This window comes from Anser brachyrhynchus, assembly GCF_964034855.1.
Source record: "Anser brachyrhynchus genome assembly, chromosome: 27".
Classification (NCBI taxonomy): domain Eukaryota; kingdom Metazoa; phylum Chordata; class Aves; order Anseriformes; family Anatidae; genus Anser; species Anser brachyrhynchus.
This window is the reverse complement of record NC_137720.1, coordinates 4,669,503-4,688,833: the sequence shown is the minus strand read 5'-3', so window position 1 is coordinate 4,688,833 and position 19,331 is coordinate 4,669,503. Positions and strand designations below refer to the sequence as shown.

General features: G+C 47.5%; 1 protein-coding gene across 1 annotated transcript; it reads left to right on the top strand.

Moving 5' to 3' along the window:
• The first annotated feature begins 6,992 nt into the window (after positions 1–6,992).
• LOC308183267 (tubulin alpha-1C chain-like) lies at positions 6,993–17,176 on the top strand. Its single transcript, XM_080569088.1, has 5 exons — positions 6,993–7,143; positions 10,966–11,188; positions 14,369–14,517; positions 15,894–16,574; positions 16,783–17,176. The coding sequence occupies exons 1-5, from the start codon at positions 7,141–7,143 to the stop codon at positions 17,074–17,076; spliced, it is 1,350 nt and encodes a 449-aa protein (XP_080425214.1). The 5' UTR covers positions 6,993–7,140; the 3' UTR covers positions 17,077–17,176.
• Positions 17,177–19,331: the final 2,155 nt, after the last annotated feature.

Sequence of the window (19,331 nt, the reverse complement as noted above, 5' to 3'; positions counted from 1 at the left end):
AGGCCACGGAGCTTCTGTTCCTACCTGGTCACGAACCCAATGGATTCTCTTTAAAACCGCCCTGTGTGCACTGAAGATGGAGGAATGGACTCAGATCCGTGTCGCTTCACCCAGGCTGTGCTGCCACTGGCAGCTCTGGGCTGCGATGGGAGCTGTTTGCCGTGTTGGCCACCTGCAGCACCAGCTGAGGTGTTGCTTGGTCGAAAGAACCATGCAGCATGGCATCAGTACAGATGAGAATGTCCAAACACTAGAAATACAAATGAGTTGGGAGGCAGGGTTACTGTTTGACTGGGGGAAGAAGGTTAACTAGAGAGAGAGAGGTCAGGTCTAATGAGTGATTTCAGTTACCCCCTCTTAAAAAAAAAAATAAAAATAAAAGGCCTGAAGTTGCAGCAAGACAAGGTTTATTTTCAGTATCTTAATCAAAAGTTAGTGATGGGGAATGAAAAATATATTATAGGCTAGAGTCAGTTTACGTTCAGGTAGCTAACAGAACCTGGGCCCATACATTTAACCAAGACAGGCGATATGGTTACCAAACTGGCATAATTTGAGATGGAGGGGTACCAAAACCAAGCACAGCAGCACAAAACTCTCCATACAGAGATGGCATTGCAATTAGGTGAGTAATTCTGAAGGCCTTTAAGTGTAAAATAAATAAATAAATAACTGGGCTTGACAGAGAAACTGTTTGAGCTCCTACAGATGTCTGCTGGAGGTTTGTTACCCCAGGCAGGCAGGCAAGAATTACCCTGTGAAAGGCAGGGCTGAAGCAGCATTTAAAACAAGCAGGGATTGGAAACAGCCCCTGCAATGTGGACTTGTGGAGAACAAAAAATAGGGCAGGTAGCAAAGTCCATGCTTGCACGAGCAGGATTAAAACAGTTGGAAGAGCAAATAATGAAATATTTAAAAATAGGGAATGTATTTAAGGCCATTAAAAACAGGAACTTATTTAAGGATTACCTGCAAAGAAGCTACATTAATAGCCCATTAAGGTTACGAAGTCAAATGATCGAGGTAGAGAAAGCTGATATTAAACTTGCCAGCGCAATATTAATCTCCCCCGTACACGCGTTCTGCTGCAGTTCTGCTGACTATCACGTAGGAAATCTCGCAAAACAAAAGGAGAGCCCAGCCCTTTGGGGTTCCAATTTGGCAACTCAAGCACATCCTTCCACTTGTTTTGACACTCCCTGCAAGGGAGAGGACCGGGTATAAACAGGCTGTAATCATATAATTAGAGATATGCCTACCGAACACGTTCAGCGTTCAGGAGAGGAACAATTGCTTACCTCGTCCGACCCACTCCAGCTACGTGTTCTGTCACCAGCCCCATATCTACGGATCTCCAGCCCGTCTGGAACGGGGAGTGTTTAGGTCAGAAATTAATTCAGCTCCATCTAGTCAGATATTTTTCAGCTCTAAATGAAAGATATTTCTTGGCACACATTCCCAAAACCCTCACGGAGAACCCACGTCCTCCCGTGGAGGTTTGGCCTGAGATCAGTGGAACAAGCGTTTCCCCATGTTGTGCGCCTTCCCCGAGCCTTTCCTTTCTGCTTGCGATGCGCAGCACTTGAGATAAAATGCCCAGGTACGTGTGATGGGATAAACATTTCACACTGCAATCAAAGCCCCGCGATATGAGCTGATTTGCCACAACATTTGCAGTGTCCCTCTGGGAGCTGAGCACCCCAGGTGCTCGGGTGCACCCCACTTGCCCAGGCAGTTCCTCTGTAGGGCCGTACCCCGCAGCCGTGGCAGCGCAGGGTTTGCCTTCCCTTCCAGCGGGGCTCGTTGACGTTCAGCTTGCACAGGCACTGGAAATCTCCTGCGTGTGCACCTTCTGCTCCGGCGAGGCCCCTTTGTACCTTGGCCACGGGGGCAAGGAGATATCTGCAGACAGAGCTGCAACGGTTTGCGATTTGAAGCTGATTTAGCGAAACGGAGCTTCCCATTCCGGCTATCTTTTCTTGGTTTGCCTGCTTCATTTAGTTCACATCAGTGCAGTCAGGCAGGAAAGGCCACGGTGCTGTCTGCTCGTGCAGCTACCAACAGCGGGGTCCGTAAGCAGTGCCCAGGCCTGAGAGGGCAGGTGAGTTAGGCTAAGCAGGACCTGACTGCAGCAAGTATTAAACCAACGAAAGATCTCATCGCACCGTGCAGGAAGCACTGCTTTCCCCCTTTCTTGCTAGCCAGACTTCCCTTATCTGCCATTCCCTGCAAGTCTATGGAGAGAAAAAAAGAACAAACGCCCTGTTTAGCCCTCTTTGTCTTCCACCTCTCCGAAGGGCTAACAAAGGCGCTGCTTTGCTCGGTGTCAGGAACCTCGTCCCTCCCCAGCCTCGCAGAGCCGTGTTCGGCAGCAGCCAAAGGTCGGCCGTGCAGTCGGAGGCCCCATAAAGTCGGAGGCCCCATAAAACTGCTCCGCGAGCGGCCCCAGGCAGGGCGGCCGGCCTCCCTCCAGAGGTCAGGCACGCTCCCGGATCGGATGACCCCAAGGGAGCTGCACCCCATGTTGCAAATGAAGATTAAAACAAAAGCAAAATACGTCAAGATCCCTGCGAAGTGATTTGGAAGGAATTCCTCGCCAGCCCCCAAAAATACCCGATCCTGTAACAGTTAGGACACCAAGAGTTTTCTGTGAACTGGGAATGAGGAGTCGAGACCCTGCAGCATTTCACTGTTGCCAGTTAGAGTGCTGGAAAGCAGTGCATGAAAATCCCAGATCATCTCAAACCTGGCACTGACATTTAGCAGACAGATACGGGGGTAAGGCTATCACATTTTTATCAAGGATTTCACTGGTGCATGCATCATTTGTCCAACATTTCTCAGAAAGAACAGAAAGTAAGAGCTGCATGGTTGTACATTCAAAGGAGGTTCATCCGAGAAGCCCCAGACCCACTGAGGAGCTGCTGAGATTTTACCACAAGTACACAGCACTCTGGCATTTTCTGGAAGTGTCGTATTCACTGAAAATATGGTACACAGCCAAAGTCTGTGCTCCGCGGGCCTTGATAGCGTTACCAGACGCGGAGAAATCCTGGAGAAATATAAAAAATTCTCACACCGCACTCAGAAATAATATCCAGTAAAACAGAAAGAATGTATTCAAGAAGTTGTGGATACACGATAGCCCCTAGGACTTTACATTAACGTTTAGTCCTACTAAATCCAATGCATTTCAGTCCCATGGAAATGTTTTTCCAGGCATCCAGCAACACCACCTTCTGCAGGGCTGCGTTATTTCTCGTCAGTGCAGCTACGGCAAGGCACACCAAGGCAAACTCAGCACGAGCCGCCAGCTGCCTGCTCCCACTGTCTCGATGCCCCTTTTATGCCGCTGGAGCCCAGGGACTGAAGCCTTATTGCAGTTCATGCGGTACAACAGAGCAGATTTCAGGTGCCCGAGTGGCTGTATGCAATTTGTCAAAATAGCACCCAAACTTGATTTTCTCACTGAAGTCAAGAAACGCTTCGTGCAGCTGGGGCAGTCCTGGTAAGTCCAGATTATCGGGGATAATGCTGCTTTACAGAGCTGAGCTCTGTGCCAAAATCCATTTCCCAGAGCTGTTAAGACAAATCAGACCAGGTAATTAGGAGAGTAGTTAAGTACGTGAAAACCTCCGTTTAAGCTGGACCAAGGCGTACTGTAATACCCCAGCCTGGCCTGAGTCCAATTTTACTTGTGAACTAAGCTGAGAAGAACACCCGCTGCACTCACTCGGTGAGACCGTTTTCATATCCTGCTTTTGCAAGGTGTCTGACCATTCTGGTTTTATGGTCCTGTGACATTTATAAAGGAGAATACAACACCACAGTGCGATCGTGTGCCATTGACAGTTCAGGGGCTGGCCCCATTGCTAACCTGCATTGGCAGAGTTGGAAGGACAGATAGAGTAGTGTGAGTGTTATTTCAGGTCTGAGCATTTTATAATTCATGAAGTTTTTAAAAAAAAATCGTTGTGGAAACTTCTTTTCTGTAGGTTTTAGAGCCGAGCTCAAACTTTGCTCACAGGTTGAAGATTTTCTTAGAAATTTGAAAGGCCAGAACCAAATGTATTTTTTGAATGAAAGCAAGACATTTTCACAGACTCACCTGATGCCTAAAATGGGAAGCTTAAAGGAGAAGGAAAAAAAAAACTCACTGAAATATTTAAAATACAGTTGCAATATGTGGTATCATGAAATAAAGTTTGGTCTGTTTTCTTTTTTATCTTTCAGGACAAGCATTGAGAAAAGCACAACAGATGGCAGGACGAGAAAAAAAATAAGATGTAACTTTTTTTTTTTTTTTAAAAAAAGAGACTAAAGAAACTGAACTATTGTCGCTATTGTCTTCTTTTATCTTCCATTAGCAATTGCTGTAATAGCTCATGGGATGTTGTATGATCACTGGGAGGAAGGGCAGTCCCAGAAGACAGCCTTGCACTTCAGGTGTGATCCTTCCCATTTGAGTGTGAACACCGGTGACTGCAGATTTCTGTTCTGCATGTCTCAGACAGCTAGGGCATTGAGCCAGCACTGTGCCCTCGCTGCAGAGAAAGCCGATGGTGTCCTGGGCTGCATCAGGCAAAGCACTGCCAGCAGGGCGAGGGAGCTGATCCTGCCCCTCTGCTCAGCACCTGCAGCGCTGGGACCAGTGCTGGGCTCCCCAGTGCGAGAGAGACCTGGGCAGGCTGGCGGTGAAGGTGCTGAGGGGCTGGAGCATCGCTGCTGTGAGCGGAGGCTGGGAGCTGGGGCTGCTCAGCCTGGAGAAGAGGAGGCTCAGGGGCAGCTCCCCAAGGGCTGCACGTTCCTGCAGGGAGGGGACAAGGGGACGGAGCCAGGCTCTTGTCAGCGGTGCCCAGGGCCAGGCCCAGAGGCGCTGGGCACAACCTGGAGCCCAGGAGGCTCCCCCTGACCCCCAGCAGCACGGCTGTGCTGGGGGGGCCGCAGCCCTGGCACAGGCTGCCCCGAGGCTGTGGGGTCTCCTCCCTGGGGAGCTCCAAACCCGCCTGGACGTGGCCCTGGGCACCCTGCTCGGGGTGGCCCTGCTGGGGCAGGGGGGACCGGAGGGACCCAGGGGGCCCTTCCCACCTCCACCACTGTGATTTTGTGACTCTGAGGACTGTCCTATTCTCCTCTACCAAACAGCTTCACTAAGGATACTGACTAAGCTAAAGGCACGTTGCAGCCAAGATTATACCTCAATGAAATGAGGCTAAGCAATTAGCATAAAACAAAGAAAATGAAAAAAACAGAAAGGCAAGTCCTCTCAGGTCTCAGAGCCAACTGGAGCATATTACAAGAGCTCAGCTGGAATGGTGGTTTATTAGAAGTTTAATGTTGATTGGATTATTCAAATATATACCAACCTGATAACACTAAGCACATAGTTTGTGCTTGTTGAGGACTAGATTACTTAGAAGCACAGAAGACATTTTAAAAATAAACTAATTGCAAAGCTGTATGTATTCATCTGATGTCAACAGCCCTCACCATCCAGCTAACAGTTCCAGAAAGGTTTCCATTCCGTACTCACAGTATGGTTATTGAGCAGGAGCAGGAGAAAGTAGATCCTGCTGAACATTTACGTACTCGTATGTGTGATTGCTCCCCACCGTCCCCCAAACCCTTGTCCACCTTCCTCTTGTGTGGAGGCAGCCAAATTCTCTAAATACAAGCAGCCTAGGACTGTCATATTTTAGCTGTTTTTCAGCCAGCTACTCACGTTTGGCATAATTCTTTGGAAAAACAAGTATATCGATATTACTTCTGCCTTCCCCCCTCCCTCCATCTCTCTGTCCTTCTCTCTCATTCTGATCCTTGCTTTCTGGAGGCCTTTTGCCCATCTTTTCTTTCAGTAATTCTGAGTTTGTAGCCTCTCAGGTTTCATTTCCACACCCTGTGTTGGAATGATCACAGTGATTTCAGTGACAGCGATAGAAGCATCCTTAACGGGTTTTAGTTATCAACCTCTTGAGCTCAGTAGTACTGAGGGGGGTTTACCAATTTCCATCCCTTGTTCCAGCTACCTATAGGCCCTGGTGAGCTGACACAACTGCACCAGGCTCCCTTCAGATGTTAAGCAACCATTGTGCCCCTCCTGTTGAAGCTGCTCACAGGAGTGGAGAGCTACGCAGGAAGAGGAAAACACGATCTACTTCTTTGTTATTGCTTAAAATTGTTTCAAATACGTATCCTGCCCTCAAAAGCTTAGCTCAGCAGGGGGAGAAGCAATTTCCTGAAATTGATGCTGTGCTTCCCATGGCGCTCCGGTTATGAAGCTTCCCACGCGTGCCATATAGCTGCCACTTTCCACCCAAAAAGTAAGTTTGGCGACATCATCAGTATTTCTGTTAATATAAATGTTAAATATTACATTAATATTTATATTAATTTTATTATTAATATTGGGACACACCACGGGGGTTTTACACCGTCTTAACACTTGGTTTAAATTGGGGCATTTACTCAACATATTTATTTCAACACGAAATGCAATGATTTTATTAGTTTTTTTTCTGGATCAGGTTCTTTGGACTTAAGTCCTTCTCGTTGTGTGACTATTGCTTTTGGTGATAGTTGGCCAAGCACAGCATAGCCTGCTGACTTCCACCACCAGAGCAGAGCTCCCTCAGGGCCTGCCTGGTTTGGGGTGACCCAAGCACCAAGCCCTTTGCCTGGCCGTTTGGCCGGACACGGGCGGGCTCTGACCGGAGCCCAGCGCGGAGCCCCCCGGCCCGGGGCCATGAAGGAGCCGCAGCCCCTCAGCCTGAGGAGAAAAAATGGGCGCTGCCCTCCGTTGGCGGGAAGGCTGAGCCCCGCCCCCCTCCCCGCCCCTCTTTACGAACCAACCAATAGCTCGCGCAAGAAGCTGAAATTCATACCTGCGCTCCAATTGCGCGGCCCGCTCCGCCGCCGCCCGGCGCCGATTGGGAGAGCGAACAGTCTCCAAGCGCAGCCACCCAATAGCGCTGCGAGCGGGCTACGCCTCCGGGCGAGGCGTAGCCAATGAGCAGGACGGAAGGAGCCAGCAGCCCCGCCCCTCGTTTATATAGGGCGGGCCGGGGCAGGGCGGCTGCATTCGCGGCGCTGCCCAGACCCGTTGCGCGTCTGCTGCCCCCAGCGCTGCCGGCCTGAGGAGCCATGGTGAGCGGGGCGGGGGGAGGCGGCGGCCGGCTCGGCTCGGCTCGGCTCCAGGCGCTGAGACGGGACGGAGACGGAGACAGGGGAAGGGGTCAGGGGAGGCCGGGCGAGCCCTGCTCCTGACGGCGGGCGCGGAGCGTAACAACTGGAGGCGTCCCAAAATGGAGGCGGCTCCGCCGAGAACATGGCGGCGGCGGGGCCCCGCGCCCCCCGGGGCTGTTGGTGCGGGGTCCGCTGAGAGGAGCTGAGGCGCCCGTGGGGGGTAAACAGCGGGGAGGGAGGTGCCCGCGGGGGGAGGCGAGGTGCCGGGGGGCTCCCCCTCCGGGGGCCGCTGGTAGCCGGAGCCCCGCTCGTCTCGTCCCGGCGGTGAGGGAAGGGGCGGCGGGGGGGGGGGGGGATTTAATTCCTCCGGGGCTCGGCCGGGTGACGAAGCTGGAGCGGAGCGCCCGTGGGAGGCACCGCTTGGGGGTACGGAGGGGGGGGCTGAAAGGTGGGGGGGTGGTAAGGGGTGGGGGGCAGCGCCCTGCCTTCCAGGGCAACGAGCGGGGGCTTCGGGGCAAGCACGAAGACCTCGTCTGTATGGCAAAGCCCTCGTGCAGGAGAGGATTTAAGAAACGTGATGATGCGCGGGTTTGAGAAACGTGACAGACCGCTTCTGCGTCCTCACGGATGCACAGAGAATGCCTGTTGAGTTGACAGTGGTTAAACACTATGAGAGCACTGGGGGGGAGAGGTGATGTCCTTGCCGTGTTCTTACCCTCCCCTGGGAGCTGTTCGTGGTCACGTTTTTAGCTGAAGCGGTGTCAGCGTGACTGCAGCCCCCCACCTTCGCAGGGGGTGCAGTCACCACAGGTAACACCAGTGGTGAGAGATGAGCTTCCTACTTGGGAAACCACATTCCTGGCTACGTTGTTGAACTTGATCTAAGCCAGTACAGCCGTTTTCATTAAAGTTTGCTTTCCCTCTACACAGATGAAGCTGTGCCTGAAATGCTGTGCTGGAGAGTGTAAGGGACCTAGAGCATGATTCACAAGGACAGTTGGAGGGAGCTGGGCTTCTGCAGTCTGGCAAAGAGTACACCATGGGAATATTTAATAGTCTGCAGCTACAGAAAAGGCAGTTACAGAAGATAAGCCAACACTTCAGCTGGAGCAGATCATGTAACAAAAGGAGGCAGAGGCAAATAGGGGCCTGGGAGGTTTGGGTTGGGTGCAGGACTTCCCAGGTTCTGTGGGAAACTTCAGTGAGACTGAGTCCGTGCTTGAAAATAGCATATGGAAGTGGAAGGTGTGGGAGGGTCTGTAGTATTAATTCCTTCAGCGTTCTGTGTCCTGACTTGTGGCTTGAATACAGCATTTAACAGTACTGTGTGTAGTACGTAGTTAAACCTTATTAACATGACACTGTGGTGATGTGTGAAGGCCGAGAGCTGTAATGACAGTTGTCTGTTGCCTCTCTTTAGGTCTTGGACACTGCACTTCCCAGGCTCAGGGTTTGTTCTGTTGGTTAGTGTTCTTGGTGGGAAGGGAATATGCAGACTCTTAGACATCAGCGCCTAATAGTAATTCTTGTTTCACTAAATAGCCGCCTACTGTATAAAGGTACTTGGTAAAATTGCAGAAAAGCAGTTGAAGAGAGCTCCCAAAGCAGGGCCAAGACTAGTGGCAGGTCAGGTTTGCATGACTGCTTTTTGTCAATCCATGCTTTGAAACCCTCCAAGGATGCAGATCTCTTCCTGCCTCTCTGGTGACCTGTTCCGGGGCTGCACCACCCTGCAGGTGAAGCTTTTCTAACACCCAGCCCAGATTTCCCAGCATCCTAACACTGACCTGAAGCCTCCTGCAGAGGAGGGAAGGATTCTCCTGCAGCCCTGTGTCTCCTTTGGCAGCCTGGCACATTGCTTGCCTCGTTCAGGCTGAGGATGCCTTGCTGAACATCCAGGATGGTTCCTGTGGTGACCCCCAGGATCTCTTCAGCAGGGCAGCTTCGCAGTTATCTGTTTCTTTATTTGTACTGAGGCACGGGGCTCATTCTGCCCCAAGTGCTGAACTTTGTACTTGATCAAAGTAAACATGCATGTGTTCAAGATGACACCTGCAGGACCTGAACTGGGGCTGTGTTGCCCAGGCTGTATGTTCCAAGACTTTTTTTAAATATAAATTGTCGTTTTTTGTGTAGTTTCAGGAAGTGATATTAGTTCATTTGATGCTGGAAAGCCCATGCTTATTTTGACATCCTCCATGCTTTCACCTTTTTGGGCAAGCTAGTCCCTACGCACTTCCTTTCAGGGACCTCCAGCTGCTTCGGAGTTTTGTTAGGAGTGTACCTCACTGGTAGGACATGGTTGCAGGTGAGGCTGCACATCGATGGGGTTAATATTGTACTTTTTCCTCTCAGTGGAAAAGAGTTGCAGGCTGGCCCGCTTCCCTGGGAGTTGGAGGTGGCCTGGCTTCTCTGGGACAGCGCAGCCTTGCTGGCTGTGTACTGAAGCTGCCCTATTTACAGCGTGTGGGTTGGCTGTCCTCTGCTGTTCCAGTACCTTGCCAAACCCAGTGCTTTCTCCTGGAGACAGATGAAGCAACAGCCTTGGAGAGGAGCAGGATGGCAGCGGCTCTGAGCACGGCGGGTTGCAGAGGCTGTGGATTGCTCTGGGCGCTGCGTATCTGAATGGACAGCTTAGGTGGTTGGAGAGCTGAAATTGTTCTCGGCTTCTCAGTGCTGTAGTTGAGAACAGGTGGTGTTTTTAGCAAATAAAGACTGATTTCTTGGTGTTCCCAAGGAAATTAAAAAATGCTGCTACTTCCCCTGCGTTTGTTAGTCCTGTGAACTAGGCAGTTCTAGATCCTGCTTATCCTGGAGTTTTTGGAGACTAATTTTATCACCCAGTTGTAGGGTGTGAACATGGTGAAATGTGACTTACTCCAAACTGTTCTATACTCAGAAGAATGTGTTTGACTCTAACTCAAAGCCAGAAGTTACTATGAAATGCTACGGACCAGGAGTCTGGAGATAGTTCAGTTGTGGTTTGGCTTTTAATATTCAAAGCTCTATGGTGAAATATAAGGAAGCTGGCACTGTGCTCTGGACATCAAAGGCAACTTGGGAATCTGAAAATGGGTATGGATTGTTCTTCCTGCTGACACAAACTGTTTTGTACACAGCTGAAATGAGGTTCAATGGAGTAGAGTACTGTTCAGTGCTAAGGAGTTCATTATTTTGCATGCAGCGATGCAATATGAGCCGTAATGTTTCATATTTATAGAGTGATAGTAGGGGTTTGGATAGGCAAAGACTTCCTTGTGAATGGGGAATTGTCCTAAAGTGATCAAAAGATTTTTGATTTCGTGTATGGATGTACCAAAATGGCCCTGGGTCCTGCAGAAGGTTTTGCTCCCTCTGGTGGCAGTGCTTATGGGGCTTGGAGTGTTGGGATGGTTTTCTGGATGTGTAGGCCAAAAAAAAAAACCACCAGGTGTAGTCATCAGTTTTTCTAAATCAGTATCTGTTATGGAGAGAAGTTGGCTGAAGGATTTGGAAGAGTTGATCAAACTCTTCTTGTCTCTTTGAGGATAGGATGAACCAAGAGAAATCCGTCTGTAGGAATGACAATGTCCAGAAGGGCCCTTTGGAGGTGGAGGTAGATGGTGGCTGAAAGAAGCTTTTCTTTTCCTGCCGGACTTCGTGCCAAATGGCCCTAACACCAAGACAACAAGGCCAAGGTTTTAACAGCTTTGCAGTATGGGAGTTCAAGCTGTGCGCGTGAACGTTTTCTAAACAGGGAAACTGCCGTTTCTGTAGAGTGATCCAATGTTTTCCTCCCCGCAGCGTGAGTGCATCTCAGTCCATGTTGGTCAAGCTGGTGTGCAGATCGGAAATGCCTGCTGGGAGCTCTACTGCCTGGAGCATGGCATCCAGCCCAACGGTACCATGCCGAGCGACAAAACCATCGGCGGCGGCGATGATTCCTTCAATACCTTCTTCAGTGAGACTGGGGCAGGAAAACACGTCCCTCGGGCTGTGTTTGTGGACCTCGAGCCAGCAGTAATAGGTAAATACAGCGTTCTGTGCTAGGGTCTGTAGAGCATGCTGGTAGATTTAATTTAACTTGGATGTTTTTGCCTAAGGGACCCATTTCCCTAGTCTTGTGACTTTGGGGCTTTAAATTTTTACCGTGCAAAGCTTCTCTACGTCTTCCTAGTAATGGGAAACGCTCGGCTTTGTGTTCATTGAGACTGTGGCAAATAATGGGTGCTCTGGGGCCCTAAAGAATTAAACACTGTCTTCTGCTAGCCTGTGGAATTCTGAATATGCCACATGCGTTTGCTATAGAAGGTACTAGTTACAGCCTCTTGAAACCATATGGTGTGGTGTGTACAGTAGGCAGCAGCAACCTTTTAGAAAGTTGATAGACATCACGAAATAGATTTCTTGTACATTGGAGCAATTCCTGTGCTTTCCCAAAACAGTCTTCCAGCTTGTGTAGCGCTTGCAGTAATGCATCTCAATTGTTAGCCTAAATTCAGGGACCTCCAGGTATACACTACAACTTCCTGCAGCCTGATCTTGGACTAACAAGCAACTCCTATCCTGGAGATCAGTTGTAGCCATGCTCTGACAGTACTGGCTCTTAATGTTCAGCCCACGCATCTGCCCCTGACCAATTCCCCATTCGGTGGTGTTGGCTGCTCCCCCATTTCAGCTCCCCCGTTTCACAAGGCCCCTTCCCTGAGACACCAGTGGTGTTCTTGCTCTTGCCAATCCGTGTGCATGGAGTAATTCTGCTGGAGTCAGCTTTGGCTGTCCTGCCCTAGGTGGCGATTTCAGGCTCTCAGAGGAGGTCTGCATTGCCTGTGCTTGTGCAGTTGCTGTGTTCATCTGTTTTCTGTAATATGTAGAAAGAGTTGGGAAGGGGAGGTGAGTGAACAGGCTTGGGCTACTCCTGGATACACAAATTCAGGGTCCTTTGTGGGTGAATTACAACACCACAAACCACTGTGGCAATACAGTGGGATGAATTCTGCGGGAGAGCAAAAGGCTGAGCAAGTCAAGGCTGGGAGTGCCAGACTGAGCTTTGGAACAGAATTACCTAGCTTGGAGAAGACCTTCAAGGTCATCACGTCCAAGCGTAAACCCGAACCACTGAGTTCCATCACTAAGCCACAGCCCTTAGGGCCGTGTCCACTGAGTCAAAGCACGTTCTGGCCCTATGCTGTATTATTCCCAGGAGCTGTTGCAGGTCAGATATTCTGTTTTCTTGAGCCCCGTGGTTGTTGCTTCCTCTGCTGCTGGCCAGGTGGTGGCTCTAAGCAACCAGGAAAGGCTGAGAAATGAGGTGAAGGAGAGCAGGTGGCAAAGCTCTCACCTTGCCTCTGGGGGAAGAGCTGGTGAGTCTTGGGACAAATTGTAAATGGCAGTGTTCCAGTGCTTGCTAGTGATGTAAATGTGGTATGGGAGATTGGCAGAAGGCTGTCTTATGAAATGCTTGGTAATACTAGAAAAGTTGGGGCTTTTTGTTGCAAAGGTTGCATCATTTGCCTTTGGGGACTAGCCTGCTTTCCTTATTCCTGCCCTGCTTATTTGAAAACTATAGATCTAACTCCATGGGCAGGGCTAGTGTGGTTCTTTGCATGCAGCGTGCCCCTCTGCCCTGCTTGAGAAAACATCTACTGTGCGTGCAGCAGCTCTGTAGCTGCCATGTGTGTACGCTGGGGATTTCTGGAGCTTCATAACAATGCTGTCCTCAGTGAAAGCAGCACGACTGCTGTCCGTGTGCATCAGCTCTGTTCAGCAAGTGAAAATACTGTCAAAGCTTCCGACCAAGAAACAGGGAGCAGAAACATGCCTGGGAATGTAAGGGTCTTTAAATCTGCCCCAGTGAGACATAAACGTGGAGGTCAGCATGTCCAGGGAAAACTTGCTTCAGCTGTCCCCTCTACTCCAAGTTCTTCCTTCCAGCATGCTTTCACAGTCCGATGACTATTCCTCTTAACGCTTCAAGCTGTTACTCCCCCAGAACCATCTTGACTCGTGTTGCCCCCACCAGTTATGTTTTTCCTGAGGTTCTATATTTTTCCCTTTTACCCTTGTTTCTCAGCTTAGAAAGCTAAAGCAGGAAGTCTTATGAGCATCTGTATTCTGAATAATAGAATTCTCTGAATTTTTTGTTCTGGTGCAGTCATGGAAATACTTTGGAGTATGGGACTGCAACCTACCGTGGTAGCCGGTCAGTCTAAATTGGCTCAAATAATAAGTCTGTATATAAATCTTGAATTCTACACAGCTTTAAGTCTCGTGTACTTACTTTCAACTTAAAAAGAATATATGTGCACAGGCAACTTCATCTGTAGTTAATAAAGCTCTTGGCTCTCTCCACCTGATTTTAATTGAAGTATGGAGTGCTGCATTACAGTATAGCTCAAGAATGGCTTGAGCTAAACCAGAGACAAAGCTATGCGGAGTGCCTTTAGCTCTGTGGTAGGACAGAGCTTCAGCCTCCTAGATACAAGTGCATATTTCTGATAGCAAGTAGAGATCATAACTCGGAATTGTTCTCCAGATCTGTAGCTGGGAAAGGGAGGGAGGTTGGACACGGGGGGTGGGGGGTGTTCTGTGTTCATTCATACGGTTTCTTTATAGCAGCCATTCATGCTAGAGTTTACATTTGCTCTAGTAATATTTGAACAACTGAATATCTGTACAGGAACATCTGTTCCATTTGAACATTCTCTTCTACCCTTGGCAGAAAGTGCAGTTAAAGGAAACGAGGGGATAGGCAAGCAGTGTAGGCTCTGACTGCCCATGGCTGCAGAAAGCTGCTTCTGGAGGACTTGGAAAATACAGAGGAAAAGCAGTATTTCAGATGTTAATTTGTGGAGTGGGCCTTGAACTGAGTCTTAAACTACAGTAGACTGATTCTGCTGGCGTAGTTCAGTTACAAATTGTTCTGGCAGGTCAAAAACCTAAACTTTTTGTGAAAAGAGGGCAATTTCCGAAGCAGTAATTTCATTTTTCTCGTGTATTTAGCACTTAGACTGTACTATGTATTTGGTATCGCCTTCTAATAGAAAACAAGCTGCTTTTTATCTACCTATATAGGCTAAGGTATTTTAGTCTGGATACCTTCAGAAGTAGGTATCCAGACTTTGAAAATACCTAGGTATCCAGGTGTTTGGAAAACCTGATCTACATAGAAAGTTAACTTAAAAAAATATGTATCTTGTCTCCTCAGATGAAGTTAGGAATGGAACATACAGACAACTCTTTCATCCTGAGCAACTGATATCTGGTAAAGAAGATGCTGCGAATAACTATGCTCGAGGTCATTACACTGTTGGGAAAGAGATAATTGACCTAGTCCTGGAACGTATCAGGAAACTGGTAAGACATTTCACTGGAGGCTCTTAAACAAGTTTCTTTATCTTGTTTTACAGGGTTTGGAAATTAGGTTTTGGAAATTGCCAAAATACATAGGCCTGTAAGCTGTGCTTTAATTTGTTCCATGGTAGGAGAAGCTATGGACTTACTCTGCATCCATTTTTATTCTTAGAGGATGTTTGGATTACTTCTATCAGATAGGGCTTCCAGATGACCTCAAATATTGATGAGATGTCCAAAGGTTTTTTTAGCTTCATGTTAACTTCAGAAAGCCAGGACAGAGATGATTCTGATTTGCATAGTTTCTGCTGGAAAAGGATTGGTCTCTGGCTGGAGCTCTTGCAAGGAAGCTTAAGTAGGTGTGTTTGCTTATGCGGTTTAGACTTTTGTTTGCATTTCCTCCTGTTAAAATTTCTGATTCAATTTTATGGTAACAGCAGTAGAAAAGGGAATAAATCCCAGGAGGTTGTTGTGATGGTTCAGGCTTCCTAGTACTTTGATCATGTGGCAGATTGTGAAGCCATCAGCTTGGGTTAGAGTTCCCTTTTTAGGGCAGTTAGTATATACTTTGCCAAATCTGTGTCACAAAGGCAAGGTGTTCTCATTGTGTTAAAAAAAAAAAAATCCGGACTTTACCTCTGGTGCTTTAATATGGAATGCTAAATGAGTTAGCAGAAAACACACCTTTTGTGGATCAAAGCTGATATTATCAACACTTGGCTGCCACAGGCTCTAAAGCTAAAACTGTAGCAGGCTGTACTTTGACCTGAGAAATATGGTTATAACTTCCTCTTACAAGCTGTTTTAATTCCCTGCCAGTCCTGGGAATTCAGGTAAGCATCATGTGGCACGCTTTTTCTCAGGAAGAGGCAGTCTAGCTGCTTCATCTGAGAAGACTAAACTGGAATGGCAGCATAATGCTTCTTGACAGGTCATCTCCCTGAACTGAGCTGCGCGCTTGCAGCTTGTGCAGAACTATAGCAGTAGTTCTAAGACGGGGTATCCTACACTTTATGCAGATAGAGAATATCAAATCAGCATAAGGGGTAGACGATCTATAGCTCTTTGAATATTGCTTTGTTTAATTGTTAACTGCCTTGGCATGAGAATGGGGGTAGAGAAAGCGTTGAGGTAGTAATTTCAATTGGAAGGGCTGCCTTCCAGCATGTAGGTGGTTTAAAACGGATAAGAATACAAGTTTGGAATGTTTTTCTATGGGATAATTCCTTGATAAACGATGGATGAATTAAATATTAGTTTCCTGAAGCTTGATCAGTTGGCATGTGTCAGAATTGTCTTTCGTGAGTTTTTGAAGTAGGCTTGTTTTGGGATTCTTAATATGTAAACAATTGCTATAACATATGTATTTTCTCTTTCAGTCTGATCAATGCACTGGCTTGCAGGGTTTCCTGATTTTCCACAGTTTTGGGGGAGGCACTGGCTCAGGTTTTACTTCCCTGTTGATGGAACGCCTATCAGTTGACTATGGGAAAAAATCAAAATTGGAATTTGCCATCTACCCTGCGCCACAGGTCTCAACAGCTGTTGTTGAGCCGTACAACTCCATCCTGACTACCCACACCACCCTGGAGCATTCCGACTGTGCCTTTATGGTTGACAATGAGGCCATCTATGACATTTGCCGTAGGAATCTGGACATTGAACGCCCGACCTACACCAATCTCAATCGCCTCATTGGCCAGATAGTGTCTTCCATTACCGCTTCCCTCAGATTCGATGGTGCCTTAAATGTGGATCTTACTGAATTTCAAACTAACTTGGTGCCTTACCCTCGCATCCACTTCCCGCTGGTAACATACTCCCCAATTATTTCAGCAGAGAAAGCCTATCATGAGCAGCTCTCTGTGTCTGAGATCACCAACGCCTGCTTTGAGCCATCCAATCAGATGGTGAAGTGTGACCCTCGCCATGGCAAGTACATGGCCTGCTGTATGCTGTACCGCGGGGATGTTGTCCCCAAGGATGTCAATGCTGCTATTGCTGCTATCAAAACCAAGCGCACAATCCAGTTCGTGGACTGGTGCCCTACTGGTTTTAAGGCAAGTCTCAGTTGCATCATGAATCTCTTGGACTTGTTGTTCACTGTAATGGGCGTACAAAGTATATTTTCTCATTAAAAACTTCTGTAGGTACCTGACTTTAATAAATGGAGGCTCGTGTTCTTGTACAGAGCTGCTTTCTGACTTTGACTATAGTCAACGTCAAATCCTAGAAGGCAACTCATGGTTTCTTCTGCTTTTCCCATAGGTTGGCATCAATTACCAGCCTCCAACAGTGGTTCCTGGTGGTGACCTAGCCAAAGTCCAGCGGGCGGTGTGCATGCTGAGCAACACTACAGCCATTGCGGAGGCATGGGCTCGTCTAGACCATAAGTTTGATCTGATGTATGCCAAACGTGCCTTTGTTCACTGGTATGTTGGAGAAGGGATGGAGGAAGGGGAATTTTCAGAGGCTCGGGAAGATTTGGCTGCACTTGAAAAAGATTACGAAGAAGTGGGCACAGACTCGATGGATGGAGAAGATGAAGGTGAAGAATATTAAATACAACAAAAGTGAATTGCAAGTCTCTGCCATTTACTGCCTTTTTAGTAGCAGTGTAAATCATGTCTAATGATTGGAATAAACTTCTTTAAGACATTCAGTAGTGTCCAAACACTATGTACCTTCATTAACCATACGCAAATAGTCTGTCTGAGATAAAATTTCTTTCTGAGAAAGATAGCTGAATAAAGTAATCATTCTAGAGTTAGAGGAGTTATTTTCCTTAAGGCATTTCTATTTAAAGAGCTAATAGTGCATATTTGCCCCCAGAATCCAAGACCAGAACATGCTCAAGCTTTTGGTGGAAGATTTGAAGTTAGCTACTCGTTTTTTTCAAGGTTCTAAAGCTGCTGTCACAATACAAGGTAACAGGAACTAACCTTGTATTACTTAACCTTAAGAAAAGGTGCAACACCTCTAAAGACAAAGGCTACTTCATTTTTTTCTCCTATACATAGATTTGGCATGTACGGGTAATTGAGATACGGTATGCTGAAGGGGGGAGAGATGCCCTTTTGGGAGTGCAGTAGCATGAGAAACCTGTCACTTCTGTCAGGACCTGTGGTGATTGCCCTGGTGCTGCTTTGTCCTCCCACAATGATGCAGTCCCTGCCTGTTGGCTTTCTGTGGAGCGAGCCTTGTGGCTGAAGCTCAATTCAGAGCAAAAATCTGAGCTAGCTGGCTGGGGTTAAACACCAGTTTTCCCTTAAGTGATTCTTTTTCAGAAATTAGTTCATTGGTTCAGCTTATATGGAAAGCAGAAGAACGAATGGTAATTCACATATCTGATGTAACTCAGGAGGATTTGGCTAATCAGGTTGTCTTCGAACGTGGACAGCTTCTGTGAAGCCTTCAGCATGATCTGGGTGGGGGACTGGGAACACAAGTAGTGATCCACAAGCCAAATAACCTGTTTCCATTTCTGCCTTAGATGGATGATTCCGAAAAACTTCTCCCACCAAAGTATCAAAGGTGGAATAGTCAAATGTTATGCTTGATTATCATTGTTACATGATACCAAAGTCTGACCCCAAGAGACTGGCATTTGAGATGAATTCCTCCCAGTCCTATTTCAACCGTATTTGTATTCCTTCTGCTTTAATTGTTGAACATGATTCAGGCCAAGCCTTGAAGCCTGTCTTAGTTGATTAAGGTGAGCATACCTGCTTAGCAGGAGTCTTGGCTGTGGTAAGAAAAATGCCTTAACTTCCTTCAGTATGGGAAACCTACGGTACTTAGATAATGCTGCAATATTTGACATGAACTCACAGAATGGGGATCTTTCCCTGACCTCAGTTTTAGCTGTAACTTGGGTGTGCTTGCTGTACTCAATGGGGGTATCACTTTTAGTTTAGACTTAGAGGCCACTTCTGTAGACTGAAGCCCTGGCAGAATAGCCTGGTCTGCAAAGGCTGCTCATTTGCTCAGACAGCGAGCCTAAGTTGCTGTGAGTTACCATGTTGCTTGTGTTCTTGCAGCCACTGGGTTAAATCAATTCATCTGATGTGAAATTCATCTAATTTAGGGGTGGGTGGAAGTTAGTTTTATATAGATGGGGACAACCTCAGGCTTTATAACCTGCTTTATAACCTAGATCAACTGCTCAGACTGTCTTCTCAGCCATGATCTTCTACAAGTGTTGTATAAATCATATCTCCAGTCATTCGGCATAGCTGATCATGTCTCAGGTTTCAGTGAGTTTCTCATTTGTTTTTGCTTGTTTTAGTTCCAGGGTAGACATGGACCAACTGTAGAATGCTTCAAGTCTTCTTGACTAACTTATTTTCCTGCTTAGGAGCCTGATTAAGTAAATGTGCTAGGCATAGCCCAAGAGGCAGTCACATTCATTGCAAGTCAGATTGACTTCATTTGCTTGCATGTATTCAGATTTTTAATGTGATGGAAATACCACAAGCATAGTATGTAGGGAGGCTGCTTCATGCCTTACAGATGTCTAGGTATTTGGTGTGGAATCTCATACTAAAGTAGATCATGAATGCCATGGAGTTGCTAGTGCCAGCACCGTGGTTGCCTTTAAAACTCGTGTACCAGCATGTGTTGGAGTGGATTTCTGAACACGGCTTTAGTACAGGTTTTAGCAATGATTTGGTTTTTCTGTTTGGGATTTTTTTTTTCATTATGTGACGCGTGCACGCTCTGTTTCCTGCTCTTTGGTTTGTTGTGGTCTATTACACACACGGATTACCCTGTAGGATGCTGCTGATGTGATGGGAATTGGCCCCCACTTTGTACAA